Below are 17750 nucleotides of genomic sequence, written 5' to 3' on the forward strand. Positions count from 1 at the left end.
CCCCACATGGACAATACATTATTTTATTCAATATTAGTGCTTAAACATGTAGTTGGTTATTCAAATAGTCTACTGACGGAACATTTCTTTCCAACAATATTAATGCCTGATTAATAATTTACCTCATATTTAATGCTGCAGAACATTCTCTGGTTTCATCTTTGGAAATGTGACTATGCTGCTTCTCTGTTTTCTGTCCGTGTAACCTGAATATGTTTGAGTGACAGACTGTTCCTCAAACAACACAAGTCATTTGAATATGCCTCCTTCAGCTGTGGGGAAATGTGTTAGGCATTTTCTTTTGCAATTTTCCATCTATATGGACCAATTAATCCAAAAGAACAACAGATTGATACACAAATAAATACTCTGTGGTTTCAGCCTCATGCCCTGTCAGCATTTCTACTTTGATAGTAAAGAACATCTGACACTTATTAACTTTCACTTAAGTACAATTGTGAATGCCGGACTTCTACTTTACTACTAATGGACTATTTCTGCAATGCTGTCCTGCAATTTTAAATGAACAAGTAAGCAAAGAGTCCATTTGTTTTGAAAAGCATCAGGATATCTTGCCTGGAACCAGAGCAGAATTGAAAACAAAATAATGAAAATTGAGATAATTAGTTTGTTGCTCCCCCAGAATCAAACACACTGTGAAGCAAATGACAACATCTGTCTGCAGCAAAAAGGAAGAAGAAGAAAAACTAAGCGGAGATGAGGAGGAGGAGGACTGCTACCCTTAGCAGCCTGAGAGATTACACCTCAGTGAACAAACCATACATCGCAACTCACATTTCACTCAGAGTACAGGAGACTGAAGACATCTTTGAACAAAACATTTCTTCTCGGCTGACATAACCTCCTCCTGTCACACACACACGCACACGCACACACACTGCTATGCTACGGTTGCTATAGCAGTGGTGTCGGGCTAATACAGTCGACTTTAGTCTGACAGGAAAAGTGCCCAGAAGGAGTCTCATTGTTCAGCTCTGTGACACAGCCTGACAGACAGCTCGGTTGATGTTGACGGGTTCGGGTGGCGTCGATCGTTTTTCCAACCTACTTTAGATGAAACCATGCCCATTTGCGTATAGCAAAAGCCTCGCCGGCTGCATTCCCGTGGACACTGCACTCCCGTAAATGATGACAGCTACAGTAGCTCGGAACATAAATGGTGCACAGGATTTGATCAATTTAATGTTTATCAGACTACAAATGAGACAAGAATTAGCTAGCTGGCATGCCGTTCCCTGTCTGTTCGTGTCTGGTGTAATGGAAAAGGTTCATTTTGAAGGAATATGAGTTAACAGTCAATCCAATCCTCTGTGCTTTTTGACAATGGCAATGTGCAAAGCCACTGATGAAACCAAGCTGTGCCAGTTCACAGGGCTCCCGCCTCTTTGAGCCAGCACCGACTTCCTGCGTGCCACAGCAGCCGGCTGGCAGCCAGTCATCAGGCCTTGACCTCTGGCAGCCTGCTGTCATCTCTGGATTTGATAGAAGGAAAGTGATTGTTGGACAAACAGCTGTAGGTTATACCCACTGCTGCCTGGTGTCTGCATGGCACCCAACTTTGTCCTGCAGGGTGCGAACACAGCGCCAACTCCATGTTCACAACATATGTTCACTTGAACCCTTTCACTAGTAATTTATTCTCCTCAATCTATACAAGACCTAGATAATACAAGGCACAATATGTTTACTTTAAAAGTAATGTGTGTGGGTGCAGATTCCTCTGTAGGATATCACCCTATGACAGCTGTTAAGACTCATTGCCTGCTGAATTTGAGCAGCTGCAATGTTGCCATCTTGGACCACGTAGTAGGTCTCAAGCCTTGAAGTCAGGAGGACGAAGAGCTGAAGAGGATGGAAGGCCTTCGTCTCGTCGTATTTTGTCCTTCAGGACACGCATGGCCGTCGCCGTTACATTTTTCATGTTGTTTCCTTTGGTGACAAGACTGCCTCTAAAACTGACTGCCCACGACCCCTACAGTTGTGCAGCTGTAGGGAGTGCTAGAGGTATTTTTTGTACCTGCAAACATTTTATGGCATAGGGAATTAAAAAACACAATAGCATCAGGACTTCCTTGAATTATAAAAGGAAATGTGATCTGATAAAAGCACTAACTGCACTGGATGTTCTCTTGCCTCGCTGCAAAGCCAATCCACCATGGCTCCCTTTTTTGCAGTACAGCAGGTCTTTGACCATCGTGAACAGCGGTGGTCTGTCTCTATGGTCCACACCACTCTCCTTGCTCCACAGACACGTCCAAGATGGAAGCAGCAGAGGACAAGTGTGGCTACAGGAAAAGCCTGCCCCAGAGTTACCCTCTCTACTACAGTCATCTGTAATAATGATCTGTAGTCCTGCCTGTCCCTTGCTCTCCAAATACTTGTTTTAGTAGCTCCAACTCTTCAAAAATGGTCTTCTCATCCTCTGGCTGGCAGAGGAGAATGTCCAGCAGGAGGCCACCAGCATAGGTGTGGGTCAGGAGGAGAGCCATTTGCTTCAGTTTGTGTACCTTCCTTAATCAAGTGAGAACAGACAACAAGAGGAGCGTCCCATGAAGTTGTTCCCATTGGGGCACAGCTGTCTTTGGACTTCTTGTTGCTTTTGTTGAGATTTTGTAGCGTTGCCAACATGGTCGGACCATTTTGAGCACCGTATTCCTCCCTACACACCTTGTGGAACATACTGGAAAGACATTAACCTAGTTGGTATGTGTGTTACTTGCATACTGCTGAAAAGTGTAATTCCATTCACTGAATACATTTCATTGAATTGTTACAAAGATAGTAGGTAGTGGTTACCTTTAACCATGTTTCCTGGCGTGACGCCCGCCATTACACACAGGGCAGGTCGGGGGAAATCTCCCTGTTGGATGATGCATGTACAAATCGCTGTACATATTCAATTTGGAGGTTGTACCGCCGAGCTGATTTGGGTGTGTGGCCAATTTCAAATAGCCCTATCAAGACTTCTATTGCATTTCCCCGAACATCTCGGTGGAGGATGGCGTGCGCCACAGTTCTCTTCAATCTTAATTGCAAAAGTGTTGCAACAAACAGCTGGCCATTTACAAAACCATTACACTGCAGCAGGCCAAGAAACATCATCAACTCACTAGCTACGAACAATGCCCAGCCATCATTGGTAACGTAACAGCTCCCTGCTCGCGCTGAGGACGCCTGGCAGGTGGAAACAAGTGTGTATGAGAAGCAATAATTAATGTTAGACTAGTAGATATTGTTTGCTATTATATTCTTACAACTTAAAACAGGGGCGAATTAACATCAACAAATCACTGTCAGGTAACTTTGAAAAGCTATTTTCCAAAGTACTGTAGCATCATACTTCGTGGGACCTGCATGAGCGTGGTTTCCATGGGAACGCAGCTGTGGAGGTTTCCGTCATACGGAAGTGAGTATGGTTTCAGCTACAGTAGGTTGGAAAAAACAATAGACGCCACCATGTCAGCACTTCAGGCAAACTCAAAACAGAACAGCTGAAGTGGACCGAACCATTAGGGTAGCAGAAAAGGGGGCGGAGTCATCAGCCCACTTGCAAAAGGTTTTTATGTTATTATTATAGCATGCTCAGTCTCTCATCCTGTTAATTCCACTATAACTATTTGTAGACGCACTATTTCATTTGGTGTGATCATGATTTTAAAATTATTACTACAAGCAATTTTCATGGGCTCCTCCACACCCTCTGGCCCTGTAGTACCCGCTTAGCCATCTAGCTGTTAAATAAAGAAATACAATAAAATAATGATTCAGTGAATAACCAGGGCCTTGCCATCCGGGTCATTGGACCAGCGGTTATCCTCTGTTGGTTTAACAGTCTTATTATAACATTCATTGTAGTTTTTGTGTGTTATTTTGCTTCACACCTTTATTTCTGGTAGCGTTGGTTTGCAGTCCCACAACGGGTCTGGCAGTTAAAATAAATTGTGCTCTGTAGCCTGGCTCTCCGTAATGATTCTGTAAGCCTGCAACAGTTTAGTTCCTCTTGTAAAATTAAAGAGAATTTTAAATATTTGTAATCGCTCTGACAAGTTTCACTGCGGATGGGGAATAGTAACAACTGGAAATATAGAAGACACTAACGGGTCTGTTCTGCTGAAACGTTTTGAAGGATTTTCTAAAAGGAAAGATCTAGAGTACCCTCTAGTGGGCAAAGCCGGAAACATCAGTGGCCAGTTTGAAATCTTATTGACTACATATTCCATGGCCAGCATAAGTGTGCATCGGGTGGTAAATTGTTCTGTGGAGTAGAGTACGAGCGTCTGTCTCTTTGTGTGGTAGCATCCAAGAAGTCTCCACAACCTGGTGGTAGATTTAAGCCTGATGGAGGCGTAGTAGCTGATCACAGGGGACACAAATAGAGATGAAAATGTGTTGTTTTGATCATAAAGTAAAATACTGTTCCAGATACCTGTAACTAAATGTTGTGTCTTTGTAGACACACTGTGATCTGTAAGTTGTAACACACCTGTGTAAATGATAAACTAATACTATTGTTGAATTTGCAACTTTTTTTCTTCAGAAATTTCAAGTTCTTCATGTTTTGTAAAAAGATAGTTCATTAAGTTTGAACCTTACAGAATGCACTTGTACTTTTTTGCACTAAAACGAAGGGGAACATTTGGAGTTGTTGTTATTTATAGGTTATTATGATACGATGTTACTGGTCCGGCCCACTTGAGATCAAATTGTGCTGTATGTGGCCCCTGAACTAAAATGAGTTTGACTCCCCTGCTTTACACAATCCTGTTAAACATTTCTTCTGACCTGCCCACTGGAAATGAAACAGATTTAAAGTGTTGTAATAAAGCTTGAGTGTATTAGAAGTCTCAAAAACTTTGATCAAAACATTGAGCATCAATCAAACTTAACTTACCTTTGTTTCCATTTGACCAATGACTAGGCCAGATAACCATGATACTATGATAATGTACGGTGAAACTTATGTATTTCTTTTAAACTTTTGAGTTTGGTGAATTAAATTGTTTGCAGATCTGCAAATAGCCAAAACAATATTTAAGACACCTGCCATTTTCTAAAGAAGGAACTGTGTACGCCAACATAAGCCAGCATGTATTCCCAGATGTCTCACCACAAACAGCTAATCAGTCAGTTCCACAAAGTCAAAACAGTCTACTGGATGCCTACATTTCCCTCGGGATCAATAAAGTATCTATCCATCTTTGCTTCTTGAAACAAATGTAGTTAAAATGAATCACAAGCATCACAATAGTCAAACTTAAGCAGGATTTAAATAAAGTATAACTGTCTGGGCATGACTGAAATGAGCCGTTTTTTTCCTCTGCAACTCGCTGTTCATGGTGGATATTCAGCTTTTGTAAAGCCTTGTTGCATTCATAAATAATAATCACAAGTGGCTTGAACTTACATTTTTATTTTGTGAAATGACAAAACACACATACAGTGATATAAAAAGGTTTTGATATTTCAGTAATAATAATAATAATAATAATAATAATAATAATCTTTCTAATAAGGTTGTCAGGGGTAATAACACCCCTGACAACTACATCTGATCTTTAAGGGTCTGAGTTCGCGTCGTGAAATTCTGTGTTAACAGGTTTGCAGCTGACCAGCAGGATCTTGACGAGGGTCACGCTGGCTATTCACTTTTTGCAGACTACCTTGTAGAGAACATTGTGCACAGGTTAAACAGGGTTTTTATTACTTAGGCATACGACTATCATGATGTGAATATCTTGTCATTGCCCATCCCAGCACACATCATCAGGCCTGAGCTGGCTGACAGAACCACAGGAAACATGCAGATATTTAAGATGAGCTGTGGCCTCTGATGACGCAAGGCAATCACAAAACCTGCAATCCTTCAGAGGATTCCAGTCACCTCTGCAAAACAGCCTCAGTAAAAGCCATTACTGTGATGTACGCGACTGCTCCGACTCAAAGGGATTAATGAACCGTTGGATGCTATGACAAGGACTATTAGAGCTACATATGATAGTGTTGTGCATAATCCCTACAATGTGTGTCTGGAACATGTTTTTGCATTGATGACAGTAAAGTCTAAATGTAAGATTATTGTAGTAAAACTGGACCCCCCCCCCCCCCCTCTACAGCTGTAGCGCTGCATGAGGTCTTCACAGGGAACTCAGTGGTCATCAATTTCCGTGCGGTGAATGACATGCAGCTGCAGCACTGTTGATGTTGTTGATCATCATCTGACATGCTGCTCTGGTCCAACACCTCATCCATCTGTAAAGGACAGAAAAGACAGACGTCTTCCTTCAGAGTGACATTAAGACAGAGTAGAAATAGAAACACCACAATATTGCAAATTGTTTCTACAGTTGTTTGGTCTGAAGAAAACTTTTCAGCTTAAAAACAAGTTCAGCACAATATTCAATTTGTATTTGTGTCATCGTTTGTTCCAACTCTAATAATACGCCCTCACCTGTGCAGAAGCCTGCACGCTGGAGTTCAAGTCCCCAGATAGAATGTGGGATGTAGCATCACAGCAGGATTTGGGTCACGATGATAGGCATAGCCTACAAAGAGAACAAGTCATCACTGAGACGAACAAACAAACAGTCTAAGATGGTCATTTTGACTTTAAATGTGATCTTCCTGATGTCATTGCTGTTATTAACCAAAACCAAAATCTGATCTTAAATCACAGGAGACGTGCAGAACTTTGTACTCTAAGAACATGAATGTTGGCTGGTCAAACAGTCCAGTTACAGTATCCTCCTTTTTTATGCTTACAGGAATGTAAAAAAAAAGTAATCTCATCGTCCAGATGCTCTCCATTGATTTTTCATAAAGACGGGCGCTGTGCAAGCACACTGCTGCGCCACAGTTTCTCAAGAAACCTTGAATCATCAAACGTTTTCTCCTCCGTTTAAGGGGTGGCGCCATATTCCTGGCTGAATACTCCAACATGCTCTTAACTGACAGTCCATATTTACACTATATGTATTGTTAAGTTCTGGCATGAGGCCACAGCTGCATTGATCCCAAAGTGAAGCTTTGAGCGCTGACTTTTTAAATCTGATAATAAGGAAAGAGGGAAAACAAACTGAATCAGGCTGTGTCCTCACCAGCTCTCAGGATGGAGCTCTCCCACACATTATGGAGGGAAGACTTTTGCTGTCAGGATACATTTTGTTCATCGTGTTCACAGTAGCTCAAACATCCTGCCTAACCACGTCCTTGAAGTCTCCCATCTTCAGGCTGGGAAAGGAATAGAACACAACAGAAACACACAATTTTAGGAAAGGAAATGACGAGGAAACCTTTAAGTCGCTGCTTCTCTGTCAGGTGTGGGTGTGTCTCAGATGGCCCCTGTGCACAATGGCTGTCACCACAGGTTGTCAGGACGGGTCTGCTGTGCAACTGCAAACAGCAACCCGACTAATCGTGCAACTCATCATTGTCACACCACACATCTCTAGAACACTATATGGTATAGCAGGACTATTTAGTTTTGGATAGTGAGGGCATTTCGAAGCACGTATCCCTGAATCCATTTCCCCACATGTTTCCACTATATTTGCTAAACTGAAATTTACACAAATTAGATCAATGGACTTAAAAGAAACCACTTTTTTGATGTGCAACTTTTTGCACGAAGACACCAAAGTCATCATTGTTCTTTGCAAGTGACTGCTGCATACTTATAGTGATGTGAAGACACCTCTGAAGAAGAGTCAGACAACACCAGAAGGCAATATGTCTTTGGTGATGATACAGCCTACTGGTATTTATAAAAATTGTACATGGCGGATATTTGTTTAAACCATTTGTAGAGGATGTTATGACTGATTCAGAAACACTCGTCAAAAACAGCGTGGGTGTCTAGCTAATCTAAAACAAATACTTTGTTGGAAAGGAGAGGAAATAATTATCCTATTCTTCGTGTGCAAACACGTGACAAAACTGTGTGACGTATGCGTGCGACGCCATGTTGGATGATATACAAATCAAAAATGGTGTCTAAAGCGAACAACTACAACAAAACAACTCTGACTTCTTCTAAGTATTCTGACTCTCTGGAGTCCTCTGCAAAGGCAAGATTCAGAGAAAAAGTCCAAATGTGCGGCCGTGACTCGTACACGCTAAAGCCGTCGGATTCATATTGAGGATTTAGATTCATTACCGCCGATTGAATATCCGGATATTGTGAACTACCTTGTGCTACAAACGTCGTGGGCAACCAACGCACAAATGAAGGCATACAAGAGCTTAGATGCTTATAATGTCTTTGTTTCTGGCTGGGTTGGTAGTCTTCTTACCAAACCACTGCAAGATGACAGGGTGCTCGTCCATGCCCGTGTAAATCACTCTCAAAGACCTCGAGATACATCGCTCAAGCCGTGGTTTGTGAGTGAGAAGAGCGGCGATGTTATCCTCGCTAACGTAAACATAGCTTTAGCATGAGCTCTTACCAGATATAAAGTGGACGCCACACACACGGGTGAATTGTGCTTTTTCTTCTGTTAAATCCTCACGAGTTATGTTGCTAAACCAGCGTACGGCGTTCGGTAGACAGCAACTCATCCCTCTTTTGTGGATCGTTGTTTTTGATGATTGTAGGAAATCTAAAGAACCGTTTCTCTGGGTCACGAGTAGCGTTATGACCACAATTATACACTGCGCACAAGGTTGGCATTTTCTTTCAATCTTAGACATTTAAATACAAAGAAAATTACGAAGCGTTGCAGCAGCTCACACGTGAACGGTTGTATATACCATCCAACATGGCTGAATTCCGGGTTGGGAAATAAGCGTGACGTCACATGCACATGATCAATAGTATGGTGGGCCGTAGCATAAACTGACCTTTAGCAATGAAGGAGCTGACCTGCAGGTCAGTGAGCGATAGTCCTGCTTGAGGGAGGAGAGGAGAGAAGCTTGAGAACCTCCACAGCACAGCGTCCCCTCAGGTGGTATTAATAGAGACTCTGGAAAACACGCCACATTATTGAACAGAAACCAGGGTCTGTTTTGAGCAGTTGTCCAATTGAATAAGAATATTTAACACAATGATCATTATTGAAGAATTAAAAAAATGGTACAGCTTATTCTTCTGAAATGCAACAGTGGAAGAACAGTATTCTCATTACCATGATTTAATGAGCAGAGCCACAAAGAAACCTCAGACTGAATACACATAACAGCTTATTGTAAACTTTTAAACTGTATGTGTAGAAAAAACTTTGGTTGTTAAAAATGTTGGCAAATTAAGCAATTTAATATCATGTTACTTAAATAAACTCACGTCGTGCTATCGTGTGCACATGCTTGTGTACAGAACACAGACGTATATATACAAAGGTGGAAGGGTTGAGTCAGATGGCCCCTGTGCACACTGTGTGTCCTCAGGTTGGGTCCGATTGGGGTATTGATGCCACTGCACCAAACACCCCAACTGATTAGTGCAACTCATCACTCTCACATCAACCACACCTAAGTTACGAATTTTAACATACAACCCTGACTTTCCATATGCCTGCTGGGTTTGTGTTTACCTTGTGTTCCCATTTCTGGTCGAAATGTAGCTCCTTCAAGTCTCATCTCGCTACAATGTGAGGACTTCATGACAGTTGGCAGCAATGCCTGCATACACAAAGACAAACCATGCAAAAGAAGCTAATGTTAGCCATAGCCATGTGAACAAAACGTGGCCGATCTTGGTTACCCATCACGTCTTGAAAAAACTCAAAAGTAAAAAGGTAAACTGGCCTATGTGACATTGTAAGAAACTGTAATGGTTGGTTACTAATTACTTTTAGTTAAAACAAAAGGCCAACATTGACTAACCAAGATAGCGTAGCTTAACCGTTAGCTGGTTAGCTATGCTAACGGTAGCATCTAACATCCGCTTGTTTCTTAAAAACGTCACACTGTTCTTCCTTAAACAGAACAATCAAGTAATACATACACTTAATACAAACTTCGCAAATAGAGAGAATGTATCGAATTTAAATATTAATGAACATTTTTGGCTGGGTTTCTTACTCGTAGTAGGAAACACCTATCTAGTCCACCGGACAAGTTTTCTTCGTTTCTACGTTTTGTAAAGCTAATAGCTGATTGGCTCAAACGTCTGGACGATGGTGGACGTTTATTGGTCAGCTAGACTTTTTTTCCAGTTGAACCACCAATGACAAGTTGTATATATGTCACATGCACACACTCGGTACACAGTTGTTTTTTCTTCACAAGTGTTAAAAAAACAAACAAATACTTATATTTTGGTTCAATTCTATGTATTATTATTTTCAATGTGTGCTACTGTTCTCTGTGTGCCTGACCATTCTCTTTATAATCCATGGACTGCCTGTGGTAAAAACTGAGCACCACGCAAAGACTAAACTTTAAGCCCTTGGTGTGGCAGTTGGCCCTCAATACATCCTCACCTTTCCACATGTCTACTGTAACATAGTGATACTCCTCCAAGAGAGTTCATCGGAAACATTCTAATTTTGATTGGAATTACCCTATGACTAATGTAAAGCCAAATTGTGAAGGAAGATTTGATACCTCAAACGATGAGGTAATTGTAGATGATTTACATGTGTCAAACCTTTCGAAACTCCTGCCAAAGATTTTCACAGATTCACTTCCGGTTTTGTCAATTTGACCGTAAGACATGTGTGATAATGAATTGTGAAGCTTTAAAAAAAAAAAACCTTAGCAATAGTGTGGAGTTCCTCGCCATGAATCAGGAAGCTGTTGTGACTTCACTGTTCTTTGTCCGATCTGCTCCAAATTTCACATGCTTGAGTCCAGGCCTGAGGAGATCCAGACATCAATATTGAGCATGAATCAGAGCGCCGCACACTGGCAAAAGTAAACAACAACTATTAGACTTTGAGCAACTACTCCTACAAAGTCAATCAGATCCACCTCAAACTTGGTCAGTGAAGTCTACAGACGTGCAGGATGATGTGAGATGCTTTTTGGTGTTGATACACACTTTCAACGTGGCATGGCGTTCTTCCCTATGAAACAGGAAGTTGTTGTAACTTCGCTGTACAATGTCTGATCTGCTCGAAACTTGGCCTGCTTGAAAAGCACTAACATATTGAGCCAAAGTCATAGCGCCACTCACTGGAAGCAGGAAATATAGTGACATCTACTCCATGGAGTAAATATCAGCGTTCTCTTTCACGCAGTGTCCAATAATCGGAACAAAATCGCAGCTGGCACACACATGGGGCGAGGGCCCTTTAATCAATGCTTGCAGCTTTAATAACACTTAATATTAAAAGTGATGTACTTGTCTTCACATTTTAGAATGTAATTCTACAAATTACTATGTTGCTTTTTATACTATAACTAGTGTCCGTTTGTCCTAGAAGAGGGATCCTTCCTCTCTTGCTCTAAGTTGGATGACTTGGCTTCATGCCTCCAAAACCCTGATTCTCTGATTACATCTTTACTCCCATTGTTATGTCTGTAATTATCTGCACAAGCAGACATCAGTTTTCCTTTTATTGCTTTATGAGGATTTTGTCTGATGAGGAAGGCATTTGTCTAAGAACAATACAGTGCATAGATGGATGAGCCAAAGGTTTCATTGAAATGCAAATGCAATTTTATATTAAAAGATAGCAAAGGGATCATTCACTATATCACACAACACAGCTTGTTAGTACTGCCATGGAAATACATATACAGTCTTTTCATATTTACACATCAAGTGACAACCAAACAGAAATCATAAATACCTCTTTTTGTTAACTTTACAACAGCTATACGCGACCAGTATTTCATAAGATAAAAGAGCACTATTAAATAACTGGCATCTTCCCTATCATTTACAAGGCTTGGAAACACAGTGGTTAAAATAATCCAGCAAAAAACAAAACAAAGAAGTTCTTTTCCAGTGAGTAAAATTAATACAAGTCTAAAAACGGTCATGAAATCCCTTTGTACAAAAGACTATACAACTTAATCAACACAATATCTTCAACAGAAATGTTTGCTTATATCCGCATGATAAAATCTGTACAGTTGTAGCTTTCCTGCAGCAGAGTTGGAGGGACTGTGAGCCGGGATGATTGGTTACTGGATCTGTGATGCTCTGTAGGCCAACTGTCAACCAACCGCCAGAGACCGTAGTTACGTAGCTGCCAAGACCTTCTTTCATTGGCCTCAGTGCTTGTCTAGCAGCAAATCAGCAAGTTGCTGAGCTCGTAGCAGATACTTCAAAATACATTGGTTCTATAAATTCTAACCGATATATTTGTCAATATAGCAATATAGTATTTTCCTTGTACCATATTTCAACAACAGGCAGAATGGTACTCTAAAGTTAAAGCAATGCATAATATCTTTACTTGTATTAAATTCATTTTTCAGTAAGTTGTCAGTGATACATTTCTAAACTATAACCCTCACTGTCTGATGGGGTCAGACATGCACAGTGTTCCTAAGTTACCCATTTGTTGTACTGTGGCAGATACTGCAAGTACAACTTTGTATTACAGATTTAAAGTTGATGGATGAAAACTCAAATTACCAAAAACAACAAATGTTCTCATTTACCTCTTGTAGCGTTTGGCCATGCAGATACTTTTGGTTGTGTGCCAAGTTTATGAAATATTCACCTCTGAAACTTCCCCTTACCGCAACGCCAAAAGGACATTCTGTGATTATGTTCCAGATGTAATAAAATGTAAATTGCAAAAATCACATTGATGTAGTGATGCAAAAATCTAAAACTACAACATAATCTTGCTCAACATTATCTTGTTCAGTTAAGTTTTAAAATTAGTTAAAAGGCTGTTGTTGTTTTTTAAACAATGTAATATGTTTGTTTATCTAATATATATATATATATATATATATATATATATATATATATATATATATATATATATATATATATATATATTTGTAGCAGTCTTTAAAAAAACACTCAATTTCACACAAGCCTAAAACCGCTGTGGGTCAAAGAGGGAGGTATGAGGATGATATGGAGGGCAGAATGGCACATATAATTGTTTTATAGGCAGCTGATAACAGTTTAAAAGTTGGAGATATGACATGAGTAGAGAATGTGTGTAGATAGCAAGGATAAGGGGACATTGGTGATGACAATGCACAATACACATACAAAACTGTAAGGGAGCGGTTTGTTTTTATTTAGCGCTAAAATGTGTTGTTGAACTTGTGTCAATCAAAGTTTCAAATTCTACGAGTAAGTGCTGTAGATAATCATTTATCTGGATAGTAAACCCAAGGGACATGTTCCAATTTGTTTTTATAGAAAGACCAATGAAATAAACACTCCCAGAGACTAACACCTGGGTAAAGAAAACCACAACTATCTGCATGACTGAATAGCCCTAGTGGTGAGAAAATATGTTTCTTTTAGTGATTTGTGTCACCAAATCCAAGTATAAAGAATGTCATGAACATTTTAAAATCTATTAAACCTATTATATATATTTATACAGCTGAAGGAGGGGAAAAAACGAAATGTTTGGCACTTAGGCTGTTACTTCATCGTGGATCAGCAATGGTTGAATTACAACTTTAAACTTTTTTTATTTTTATTTTTTTTAAAGGCTCCTTTCGGGTTAATTCTGCAAAGGACGAATGGACTTCTGCAGCCGACTGGGAGTACCAGCTACACTGTGTCCTTGCTTGACCTGTCGGGGGTGTCATTACTGAGGTCTCCCACCGGTGAGGGCCAGCCAGTAAAGTCAAACGAAACAAACATCCCGTAATTAAGATACATTTCAATTGAAGTGTAAATGCTGAAAGAAGCATGGAGACTCTGTGAAGCCCCACCCTTTGGCACTGACATAAATACAACTCTTGAATACCTGGGTTCTAACACAACACTCTCTGCATTTTCTGAAAGTCAGCAAACCCACTCCACAAGTACAAAAAAAACGTTCATAAATAGAGTTCATAAAGACATGAGTGGCATTAGAGAGAGCATCACGGTTACATCGTCCGGGGGAGTATGTCGTTCGAGCTTTATCCCAAAAAAACAAAAAAAAGTTCACGGAAAATAAAGGCGAAGTTGTACACAGAGAAGCGTTTGTCGCATTGACAGGCTGCATCCTTTAAAGAGGCTCCAGGTAACGCTCGTGTCTCTCTGTTCACTTCCTCCCCAGTTGCTTTCTTATTCCAGCATGCTCATTAGTTTATCATTTTGCCTAAAGGCAGTAGCACTGAGGGTACTGTTGGAGGAGCCGCACTGCATATGTGTGTGTGTGTGTGTGTGAGTGTATGTGTGTGTGCACAAGTAGGACGGAGCCCCAGTTTCAGAGACAGGAGTTGTGTTTATGGAAGCTTAGTTGTGTGTAACCAGGTTCATTTGTACCGTTACTCTACGTATGCAACTGTTACTGTGTTTGTACCTATTTATCTTTGTGTGTTTGTACCAGCTATAAATACAGGTGTGTGTGTGTGTGTGTGTGTGTGTGTGTGTGTGTGTGTATTAGGTAATGGAGGTTGAGATAAAGCATGGAGGGCAGTGGGCCTCCCTCACACTTCGCTCTCGGTGGAGGGCTTGCGCGTGGAGACCCAGCCGGTGTCGGGCAGGCTGTGCTGGGCGTGGCGCTGTGGGGTGATGGCTGAAGGGGTCAGAGTGGTTATGGAGGAGCATTCTGACGCTTCCTCCTGGAGGAGCTGCTCCGTTTCGCCGTCATCTAGCGAAGCGCTGCTGGCCTGCAGGGACACGGTGTCTGTACGCATGCAGGTGTGCAGGCCGCCTCGGGACGGCTTGATCTGTTTTAGGTCGTCCCAGTAAAGCTCCTCATTGGACAGGAGACACACGCCCTCCACAATGCGGATCTTCTCCTTGGTGTAGCCTCCGTCCACTCCCCCCTGGAAAAATGAGAAACGAGTAGTTAGTGAGAGTGATGGCTCTATATGAGCGGTTTAAAGGGAACATCCACCTTCAGGTACTCTAACATTTACTCTGTGATACAATTTTTGGTTTTCAGTGTACTCACTTTTAACCTTTATTTCTTTGTCACATGCACATTTCGTTCTCTCTTTCATCCTTCCTCAACCCTAACCTCCTTTTTAAACAAAATATAGAATTTTTGGCCACTAGGGGTCTCTCAATCAGAGAGGTAGCGCCGTGTGAAGTAGCGTGGGCTAATCGGAGTCGTTACCCTCACCACCATTACAGTCATCGAAGTCAGCTTCTCCCAGCTCATCATTGTTCGTCATTCAGGAGTTCTTTTTACCGGGAGGCAAATTATCCACAGAGGTTTCCTCCTCTCCAATACAAACAGGTGGTTAAAGCCAGTAAAAACACTTAATGTAGCATTTTCACCCAAAAAAAAAATCACTGTTTCTCCGACACTGTTTGGCGGACAAAGGACGTCCCAGAGGGGCTTCGAGCAGAGCTGCCGCTAATATTTGCTCAGCTTGTTTATCTGATTACTTAATATCCAGACGTCTGATAACTACAATCCTTCACCTAAAAGTGTGGCTTAAAAAGGACAAAAAGTCGATTTATGACCGCTTCTGGCAGAAAACACTGCTGACGCATGCGCGAGGGGTACGACACCATTACAGGCCACCTGATGAAACGTTACCTTGAATACATTTATGGGTTCCTCGAGTTTGAACATTTTTGGAAACATTCGGTATATTGTTAGTACACAACTCAACAAGATACATAACATACAAACTTACACTTTATATCTTTAAAGAATAATTACAGGTTATTAATGTTAAAATCTGCAACACAAACATCACCAAAACATTAACAGTTCAGTTAAAGGTGGATTTCCCTTTAAAGATTAATCAGCAGCCCACTGCACAACACTCCAGAATAAAACCTTCAAACACAACCCATGCACAGCAAGTTGGCTCCTTTTAGTAATGCTGTGCGTTCTTCTGGAGTTAGTTTCTCAGTTTCAGATTAAGGTGCTACAGGTATATAACTGCCATTAACAAAAACACCAGGCTGTCCGCCCGTGGAATCTGGAGTGGAATCTACTGTATTGCTTTTTTAGCACGAATCAGGTCGTTTTTATTTTTTAGAGCAAAAGGATTTGCTGTGTATAACACCCAAAGACAAATTATTCAGTCTGCTGTAGCAGCAATAATTGGAAGTGTGTATCTACGGCTTGAATACAAACAGTAGATATGACACACCTGGTGAGGCAAAATGACCCAATGCAGTGAACTTGCTTGAAACTGCTGCTTTTACAAACAGCCCACAAGCAGTTCAGCGCTGAAGTGCCCAGTATTTTAAATGACTTTCGTGCATTGGGAGTTGCAATGAACAGTGAATTACAAAAGGATTTGGCCTTATATCTACACAATACATAGCTAAGCTCATAATGATGAATAAAACAAAAAGCGGCCATCGCTTCAATCTTTTCTCTCTTTTGACAAACACCTACAGTGGGAACTAACAGGGTTGATGAGAAATGTAGTGTTACGCTATCGATTACAGTATCACTGTTCTGACCTGAAGGCTACCGACTGCCTGCAGTGTGCTCTTAGTTGTTTATAGGTATTTCAAGGCTTCACTATTGATTTGAGAATGATGTAATGCTGATACATGTAGCACCTTTAAAAAAAGGTATCCATACACTTTGAGTCCTTGCCTGTTGAAATGTCAGTTTTACAAAACAAAGGTAGTATAAAAACTGACTGATTGTTACATTTGGACGGCAGGTCGCATGCAGTGGAAAGACAGAAGAGGTGTAGGAACACAAAAGAAGCAATAGAGCACACAACTCCTTCATGCTGAGTAACTACCTCTCCACGGGACAAGTGGGTCAAAAGATAAAGGGAGAGAGGGAGTTGTAGGGATGAGAGAGCTGCAGTGAGGAGAGAGAGGAGGGAGAGAAAAGATGAGCGCTGGTGTCTATAACCTACTTGTGTAACATGACATGTTACAATATTTCAACACGATCAATCAGACAAACAGTGAAGGCATTTGTCTCTATGGTTACCCACCGTACACCTCCATAATCTGTGATTCATTCTATGGAGTCATGGATTGACCTGGAATCCATTCAAATATTAAGCAAAATAAAAGGTTTGTTGTTTTTTTACTTCAGTGTTCAGACTGTTTGTTACCTCTTTCTTATATCGAAGCTGGTTGTATATTGGAGGCTTTTGCGACGCCTCAATCTTGACCTCTTGTGTGGACGTCCGATACGAGGGATTACTGTAGGTCAGGTTGCTCACTCCCGGGTCAGCGAACTTCGACTTTTTATGTCTGTAAATCAAAAAATAGAAATTGGTTTAATAAACAAAACTGTGTTATTATGACACGCTGTGTTTGTAAGACAATTAGGAAGTGTTAAGCATGGGACTGACCTGTAAATAATCAAAGCAGCGATGAGGATCAGAATAGCCAGGATGGTCAGAACTCCACCAATCACATAGCTGATGTGAAGTCCTTCTCCTGCAACAGATGGCACAGATGTTAAAGACTGCTGTGTTTACAGAGCAAATACAGTGGCTACATTGTCTTTTTGTTAAGCACTTCACAGCTGTGTTTTTGAGAAGTGCTATGTAACTAAAGTTTTATTATTGTTACGACATCGTCTCATTTTCATTTCATTACTTTGACGACAGACTTTGGCTGACTTCAGTCCATATTTGATACAATGGATACATTGCTTTTTACTGTGGGTAAGATGGTAAATGTGAATTTCCCAAATGTCAGACTGTTCCTTTAAGACAACATGTAGTGTGCAAACTGATGAAGAGAGAACTTTGTCGTGTACTGA

The 17750-nt window shown here is 40.9% G+C and overlaps 1 protein-coding gene, 1 long non-coding RNA gene and 2 other non-coding genes across 4 annotated transcripts in view; all 4 read right to left on the reverse strand.

Annotated features, from left to right (window-relative positions):
* Window positions 1-5422: 5422 nt before the first annotated feature.
* LOC115003681 (uncharacterized) lies at window positions 5423-10109 on the reverse strand. The gene is made up of 6 exons (XR_003831687.1): window positions 10036-10109; window positions 9546-9633; window positions 8857-8978; window positions 7116-7248; window positions 6470-6563; window positions 5423-6270 (listed from the first exon to the last, which is right to left on the reverse strand). It is a non-coding gene; the product is annotated as an uncharacterized LOC115003681 (long non-coding RNA).
* LOC115006537 (small nucleolar RNA SNORD67) lies at window positions 7345-7455 on the reverse strand. Its single transcript, XR_003832086.1, has one exon. It is a non-coding gene; the product is annotated as a small nucleolar RNA SNORD67 (small nucleolar RNA).
* Window positions 9360-9473, reverse strand: LOC115006536 (small nucleolar RNA SNORD67). Its single transcript, XR_003832085.1, has one exon. It is a non-coding gene; the product is annotated as a small nucleolar RNA SNORD67 (small nucleolar RNA).
* A 2818-nt stretch (window positions 10110-12927) lies between the features above and the next one.
* Window positions 12928-17750, reverse strand: part of lrp4 (low density lipoprotein receptor-related protein 4) — an 88996-nt gene continuing 84173 nt past the window's right edge. Inside the window, exons 34-36 of the mRNA XM_029425438.1 lie at window positions 17335-17422; window positions 17092-17233; window positions 12928-14868 (exon numbers count right to left, since the gene is read on the reverse strand). Of these exons, the coding sequence (XP_029281298.1) occupies window positions 14527-14868; window positions 17092-17233; window positions 17335-17422 (572 nt within the window). The 3' untranslated portion in view covers window positions 12928-14526. The remainder of the gene's footprint in view (window positions 14869-17091; window positions 17234-17334; window positions 17423-17750) is intronic.

Source organism: Cottoperca gobio, chromosome 3 (assembly GCF_900634415.1).
Source record: "Cottoperca gobio chromosome 3, fCotGob3.1, whole genome shotgun sequence".
Lineage (NCBI taxonomy): Eukaryota > Metazoa > Chordata > Actinopteri > Perciformes > Bovichtidae > Cottoperca > Cottoperca gobio.